The sequence below is a fragment of the Condylura cristata genome, unplaced genomic scaffold (assembly GCF_000260355.1).
Source record: "Condylura cristata isolate star-nosed mole 26May11 unplaced genomic scaffold, ConCri1.0 scaffold00026, whole genome shotgun sequence".
NCBI classification, from domain to species: Eukaryota; Metazoa; Chordata; class Mammalia; order Eulipotyphla; family Talpidae; genus Condylura; species Condylura cristata.
This window is the reverse complement of record NW_004567127.1, coordinates 8,664,280-8,672,129: the sequence shown is the minus strand read 5'-3', so window position 1 is coordinate 8,672,129 and position 7,850 is coordinate 8,664,280. Positions and strand designations below refer to the sequence as shown.

The 7,850-nt window shown below is 59.3% G+C and overlaps 1 protein-coding gene across 1 annotated transcript; it reads left to right on the top strand.

The window, feature by feature from the left end:
* The first annotated feature begins 4,557 nt into the window (after positions 1 to 4,557).
* Positions 4,558 to 5,055, top strand: UBL4B (ubiquitin-like 4B). Its single transcript, XM_004689502.1, has one exon. The coding sequence runs from the start codon at positions 4,558 to 4,560 to the stop codon at positions 5,053 to 5,055; it is 498 nt and encodes a 165-aa protein (XP_004689559.1).
* Positions 5,056 to 7,850: the final 2,795 nt, after the last annotated feature.

The window sequence follows — 7,850 nt, the reverse complement described above, 5'->3', positions numbered from 1 at the left end:
CAGCGGGCGGGTCAGGAGAGGTCTGCTGTGCCCTGTGGGTCAGCTCCCTGCTTGGGGATCCAACTTGTGCTGCAGTGGCTGCAGATAGCGTCATAGAGCAGCGTTTTACCCCTGATGCCACAGAAGTGGTGTGACCTCTTCTGGGGATCACGCAGATTAAAAGTATGCTAACTCACTCGGCGAAGCCACGTCGGGGCAGCCTGTGCATTGCTGAGGATCCTGGAATCTGGGTATTCATAGGCCTGTCCCCACGCCCTCCCAGTGCCTGACTCTCATGCTCAGGGGCACAGCTGCATGTTCAGTGTTGGTGAGGGCCCCTGAGGCCACCAGTGTCCAGAGATCTCTCTGCGCCCAAGCTCCTCTCCCTCAAGTCATAAACCCACTCATTCCCGCTAATCTCGCCCCTGATTACGGCAATCATTGTCTGATTGCATGCTCTGATTACACAATTTGTTTTCTCATGCTAATTGCATAATTAAGACCAGTAATTACATGGGGAAATATGAAATTTCTAGGCTCCAAGTATGATTTGAGGACTAGCAAGGTGTCTCCACAGTGGCCCTGGCAGACGGCAGCAGGGGCTGCAGGGACATTGCAGGTTGGGGCGTGGCTTCCTGGACACCCTGAGCTTCAAAGCTGCTGTGCTCAGAGCCCACAGGGATGCTGGAACTGTCACCAGCGCTGACTGTCCCAGTTGCACTTTCCTGCCTGTAGCCTTAGAGGTGGGGCCAGAGCGATGGCTCTCTTGTGCTTCCAGAAGCCCAGGCTCAGTATGTCTTTTTCAGGACTCCCGGAGTCCTGGGCAGACAGCTGTGAAGAGGAGAGCCTGGTGGGTGGGTCTCAACAGCCTCCGTGCTCCCAACTCTCTGGCTCCTGCCCCTTTCCTAGAAATGCCACTGCCCAGGAGTGAGATGCCAGACACTCTCTTTCCTACTTCACCTTCGTCCCCTCTGCTCAAAGACAACTCCAGCCTGGGCCTCCGAGAAGCCCTCCTGGGCTAGCTCAGTTCAGGGAGTGCCCAGGACGTTCCCTCCATCGTGTCCACCTACAGGGTGCTTCCCTCCCCCTCCAGAGGCTGGGCACTCCGGGCTGGCTGGGGAGAAACCTGTCCACTCTGCTGCCCATCCCGTGTGCTCATTTGCAAATCCTCTCATCTCGCTTCCACCCAGGGAGTGGGCTGTTTGAATAAAACTGTAGGAGATCCTTTGGTAAAGACTGGGATCATTTTCTGATTTATTTTTTATTTAATTTTGGATTTTCGTCTCTCGAGGGGAGGCGCTGGCAGCGAGGGAGAGGTTGCAGGCCAGTTATACCTTTCCACAACCTGCCAGTTGGACTCTGCATCCAATAGTCTAGCTCAGTCCGGCGAAATTTTCTCCTTCATTCAGCAGACCTATATTAGGCCTTCTACGTGTCACTTCTGGGGGCTAGAGGTGGGGAGTAGAAAGATAAATGAGACCCATTTCTGGCTTCTCAGAGGCAGGGAGGGAGACAGACAGGGCTAGGTGCACCCACACAAGTCACGTGCAAGGTGAGAATTGGCTGCACAGAGGGAGGTGGGATTACCTGGGGAAAGCAGGGAAGGCTTCCTGGAAGAGGCAGTTTTTAGCCAGCAATTTTTGCTGTACAGGCCAGAGTGCAGGGGTGCTGAGAGGATTCACCAGAGACAGAGTGAGGAGCAGAACAGGCCGACTGACGAAGCACACTGCTGAGGGGAGCAGTAGGCGGGTCAGGAGAGGTCTGCCGTGCCACACGGGTCAGCTCCCTGGTCAGGGATCAAACTCATGCAGAAGCGGCTTTTGCTTCTTAGTGCTGTGCTTCAACCCGCTGCGCCACCAGGGAGGTTAGCCAGCATTTTGAAGTATGTGTTAGAAGAGTTCAGGCAGGTGGCTGGAATGAAGGATGCTAAGTGGATGCTAAGCCCTGGCAGCCTCAGGTGGATGGCTGAGGAGGCTGCTTTTGGTCACAAAAGCAAGGGGGATTCAGCTGGATGATGATGCTCAGAGGGACAACCAGACCTCCCTTTTCTCCCTGTGGCTCCCTGTGGCTGCGGCATGAGTAAGCAGAGATGGACTCTGCACTCAGAGCCTCTGTGGAAGGAAGGCGAGCCCCCACCCAGGATCGGTCGGTGGAGAAGTAGGAGAAGTAGCATTTGCATCAAGGAGTGCTCATCTGGCAGGGAGTGGGGGGGGGTTAAGGGCAGCTGGGTGGGGCAGCATCCTGGCAGCGGGGCAAGGGGGTTCCTGACCTGTGGGTTTGGTATCTCTGTGGACCAGGAGAACGCATCTGATGAGAGTGGGGACACAGTGGGGGAGGAGGAGGGTGAGGTGAGGTCATGGCATTCAGGTGTTTCCCCCCCTCCCCACTGCCCAGGCCTGCCAGGGCCAGAAGATGGGTGGAAGCCGGGACCACCCCAGGATAAGGATCAGGCTATGCAGAGGCGAGTTCTGGAGAGTCCAAGGATGTCGCCACAGCACGCTTCAAGTGTAGAGTTCAGGCTGTTGAGAAAGGGAAGAAAGTGTGGTGAGAAGGCGGAGGAAAGCCCATGCATAGTGGAACATGGAGATCTGTAGAGTTGTGGGGATCCCCAGCAGCTGTGGGACTTCCCTGGGCCTGCTCCATACGTGCTCACTTCTCAAACACCCCAAAAGGCGATAGCACCCCGACGGCCTCCCGTGTGCTCGTGTGCGTGGAGGCTGACCCCCGAGACCTGCAACCACGCCCCCCACATTGCTGCGGCAGCAGGCCTGTCCCTCCCCGCCCCCCTGTGTTCCTTCTTCACTTGGGGCCTGGTGCCTGCCCAGTGCTGGCGGTGCAGAAGGCTGAGGCAGAACAATCTCCTGCAGCCGGTGGTGGGGCTGAGCCGTCCGTCCGGCAGCAGGTGGAGGAAGCGTGAGCACGGCCGGCCTGCGCTCAGCATCCTGGACCTTCCAGGGGCGCTTGAAAGCTGCAACCTGAAGCAAAGGACATACCCAGGGCCAGCTCCTCCTTCAACGTTGTGTTGCTCAACCTTGGCCGGGATTTTTCCTTTTTCTCATTCAGATTATAGTAGACGGTGTTGAATGGAATGGGGGCTTGCTGAGCTGCCTGGGGTTGCAAGGATTAAATCCGGCCATGCCAGGCGTGGTCCAGCCCTACCGGGCCTCTCCCTGCCACACCCGGCCTCTCCCTGCCGGATCCGCCTTCCGCAGGAGCCCGCTCTGCCCACGGGCCCAGCCTCTGCTTCTCACGCGGCGCAGCCCTCTCTGTTCTGCGAAGCCCAAGAACGCCCGGGGGACTGGGAACTCCCAGTTGCCCACAGTGGCCACTTGCTCATGGATACAGCATTGACTTCCTTCCTGTCTCCCCTAAACACCGGCTTTCTCGGGGTCACTAATGGGAAAGCCAGCAGAGTGCACAGAGTGATAAACAGGCCGGCTGATGGATGTTCGCTCACCAGATTGCAAACTACTCAAGGGCAGAGAAGCTCTGCCACGTCGCCTCCCGCGGCGCCTAAGTGAGAAATCCTTAGAGCTTGGCACGGTCAAGGTACCGGGCACATGGGAGGAATACGTGGCCCTCCAGGAATAAAAGAATGGCTGATTCTTGAATGGTCACTGTAACTTTTGATTTGTTTCCTGATTCTGCTGACACACAACGTACTAAACCAAAGAAATGTTATGACACTGTGCTTCGTTCTAATGATGCTCTTGAAAGGAATGCAGCCTCCTCTGTTCTCGAAACTGATTTAATTCTGAGAAACTCTGCTACGATCTTTAATTCTATTAACTCCTGTATACCAGGTGGCTTGTAAAAGGATTAGCAAGGCAAAAGTGATGGATAGGGCATTTGTGTAGCACCACTGAACCTTGAATACACAGTGGTTTCTCAGGGCCCCAGGTTGGTCTGGGTCCCCTGACGACATCTCAGAAACAATAAAAAAATGTATTATCTGTCACGCTTCTATTGAAAGAATCATTGTACCCCTATATTTGCTTGCCAAGAAAAATTGTATAAATGCTCTGCACTCTTGAAAATAAATGACATTCAGATATGCGCTCCTAGAAGTCGTGTCTGTCTGTCACTCAGCCTCATCCTTGTCCACCCTGTGCCAGAACTGCCATCCCTGAAACTTGTCTCCTGCTCCTGCTCGCTGGTCCGCGGCATGGCTCCATGTGTCCACGGGACAGGGCCAGCAGAAACGGCACCCACCTGCATCAAATGAGTCAGCAAACTTGCTTCCCCCCGCCACCCCACCCCTTGGGCCCTCTTGTTCCCTAACCTGCTCCCGTTTACCCCAGTCCAGACCCTCCTTTTCGCCTCTTCGCCTCCCATTTCTTCTCATCTGAGGGAAGGGTGCTGGTGCCTGAACCGCCCTGTGACTTAGCTGATTCTGCTCTGGAAGAGGGGCCCGCGGCATTGTGACCTCACGGCGCCCCAGCCAATGGCTGCCCGCTGGGCCCGGCCTCCTGGGGTCTCTGCCCGCCTTTGACAGGAGAAGCCGCCCTCTCCTGCAGGGCCTGAACCCGCAGGGCAGCCTCTGGAGCATGGATCCCTCCTGATTCTGCGCCCAGCCCCATGTTCCTCACCGTCAAGCTGCTCCTGGGCCGGAGATGCAGCGTGAAGGTGACAGGGCAGGAGAGCGTGGCCACGCTGAAGAAGTTAGTGTCCAAGAGGCTGCAGGTGCCAGAGGAACAACAGCACTTGCTCTTCCGAGGCCAGATTCTGGCCGACGACAAGCTTCTCTCTGACTATGGCATCGGGCCCAATGCCGCCATCAATGTCATCATGCGGCCCTCGGAGAAGCCGGCGCCCGCCCCGGCCGGCCAGCGGCAGTCCCTGTGGCCCTGCCTGGACCAGGTCCTAGCCAAGCACTTCAGCCCGCAGGACGCCAAGGCCGTGCTGCAGCTGCTGCGGCAGGAGCATGAGGCGCGCCTGCAGAGGATAAGCCTGGGTGACCTAGAGCAGCTGGCCCACTTCCTCCTGACCGAGGAGCCGCTGGGGGACCCCGCGGGGGGCAGAGAGGCTGCGGCCGAGGCCTCGGAGCCCCCCGAGGAGGAGAAGACCGATCAGTAAACCGGCGTCCTGCTCATGCGCACACGCAGCTTCTCCCAGCCTCGTCCTTCCGGCCCACCCAGGTCACCCTCCAGGGCAGCACCAGTGCCCGGCCTGCCTGGCCTGGCCCCGGGCAGCTGCCCCTGCCGGCTGGGGAGCCGTCCCTGCTGTGTGCCAGCTCGGGCTCCCCCTCTTAAAGGACAGAGGCAGCAGTGGCAGAAATCACAGGTCTCTCCCCAGGTCTCTCCCCACGCTTCCAGCCACCATTTTCTTTACCACTGCCCGGCAGTGTCCAGCGTCCAGGGAGCGAGAGGGGCGAGAACTCAGGGCCCGAGCCCGTGACCTCTCCCAGGCACCGAGGACTCGGGGTGGCCGTGGCCACCACGCAGGTTGGGGCTGGGGACGCCTCAGCCTGCCCCTTGGTTCCTGCGGGCCCTGTGGGCCCCTGTCCTGGCCCCGGGCCCTGGTCCTCCTAGGTGGAGGCCGCCAGCCAGTGCTGGCAGCGCCTGTGCTGGCTCCTGCCACTGGCAAGGGGATGAGCCCGTTATCTTTACACTAGGGGAGCTAATAGCCCATTTCCCAGGAACTCCGAGCGATAAAAACAAGTGGGCCGTTTTATTCTTTTTGCTGTGGGAGTCTAGCAGGAAGGATGGGGGGCGCCTCTGCTCCCTCTCTGGCGGGAGCCTCCGAGCTGGCCGAGCCGGCTGGCCAGCGCCGCGGCCACTGCTCTGTCCCCAAGGCTGCTGGGGGACAACCTGGGCTGTCCCAAAGTGGAGGAAGTGGAGGCGCCCTGCGCATGGTGCTCCTGCTCCCCTGGCTCTGCTGACCCTGCCCTTGCGGACCCCACCCCTGTCCAGGCGGGAGGGCCTTCTCACCTAGACTTAGGGAGCACTTGGTACCCCCATTACCCTGCTCGGGGATATGCGACGCGATGCCTGGCTTTCACAGTGACAGGCTTTGTCCCCTAAAGGATGGGCTACAGGTAGGGTCAGCAGGTGCATTGAGGCCGGGACAGAGGAGCCCCTCCCCCGCCTCCATGCTCCAGCAGTGGGCTGGAATCCAGCCCTTGGGCTGCCTGTGTGGAGACCCCTCCTTGTGCCCAGTTTCACCCCATTTCATGTTTCGCCTGTGCCAAAGGCTGCTTCCTCTGGTGCCGCCGCCGTTTGGGGGACGTAGGGAGGAAGAGGGCACTCATTCTGCGCGGAAGCCTTGGGCTCGAGGCTGTGCCGTGAGTTCCACACAGCACCTGTCTCCCTCCACAAGGACACATGGGCCGGCGGTACGACCTTTGCTCCAGAGGAGGCTCGGGAAGGCCCCACGCCAGCCTGAGAGCGCTGTGGCCTGCCCGCAGTGGGCTCGGCCTCTCCCGACACCCCTCCTTCCTGGACACGGCAGACCAGCACCCTCCACCCTCTGGTCCCTGGCACAACGGTCTGTCTGGGTGATGTGGGCAGAAAGACTGCACTGTCGTATCCACTGTGCTCCAGGGCCGGGCTGGTGGATGAGGAGTCCTGACTCCCTAGAAGACGGCTTATATAAGAAGTGCACCCCTTGCTGTCCCTTGATGCAGTGGGGAGGGGGGAACTGGGGATGCCCTTGGGGTCCTGCCAGCCCACACTTGAGGTGGGGTGATGCGTTGGTAGCTGGCTGTCGTGTGTTTGCCCAAGGAAGTGGATAGTGGGGTGGCGGATGGTTTGTGAGGATGAAAATTCTTGAAGATACTGAAGAGGGAAGGGGATTGCGGTGTTTCAGGGGCGCCAGGAAAGCCGGTACCTGATTCTTAGTTAGAAGCAGGCCACAGGTCCTGCGGCATTCCCAGGGGAGGTTCTCTCAAAGGCCTGACTCCGGCGGCGGAGACCGTGGGCACCGTGAAGCCTGCCCACCACAGATCGGTGTGGGGAGCCCAGAAGGTTTGGGGTGGTGACTTGGGCTGTCCTGGAGGCTTTGAGGAAGGGGCAGCAGTGAGTTGGTGAAGGATGGGAAAGGGAGACAGTCAGAGGCGCCTGGGAGCTTTTCCTGACACCCAGGGTCTACATGGCCCTCCTGGAAGACTGCCCCTGACTCAGCAGTGTTCATGTGACACACAGGGACACAGATGGACAGGTGCAGGGAGACCTGCCTGCTGCAGGTGAGCTCACCCAGCTGCCTCCTGCCCCCGCCCCCACCTGGCTCTCCTGCTGCTTGGGGTGGCTTGGGCAGATGCCAGCCTCTGGCCAGAGGGCACACTGACTGGGGTTATGGTCCTGCTGCTGATCCCGCTGTCACCTGCGGTGAGACCAGCTGCAAGCCGGGTCCAGGAGTCTGCAGGGCTGCCTCCTCCCCTCTTGGGTCACCTTTGTCCTCACCCCATTCTTTCTGCTGTGCTTCTGCCTCTCCTCCCCTCCCCTCCCCTCCCATCCTGTTCTCTCTGACCAGGATTGGGGCTGAGTTTGCTGCATTGTGTTGACTTCGGGGGTGCTGGCTTTTAGCCCTTTCTCCCTCCTTCACCTCTTCCCACCCATCCCTTTTAATAAACACCACCAGCAGGTCTTTATTGTCCTCCTGGCTTTCTCTTCTCGTCATCCACACTCATGCCAGCGGTCAGGCAGGGACAGGGACCTGGAACGCACCCCCTTTAGCTGTGTCCCCCCCTACCTCTGACCTGCCCACCGGTGCCATCTGAACTCATGGGCACATCTCTCAGCCTACTGCTCAGGTACAAGCGTCATCGGCCACATCACATGTCTGCACCTGCTTGCTGGTGGACCCCGAAACCGACACGCCGGGGAGAGGGCACAGACCCAGGAGGTGGCCGCCAGTCCTCACTCGCAGACAGA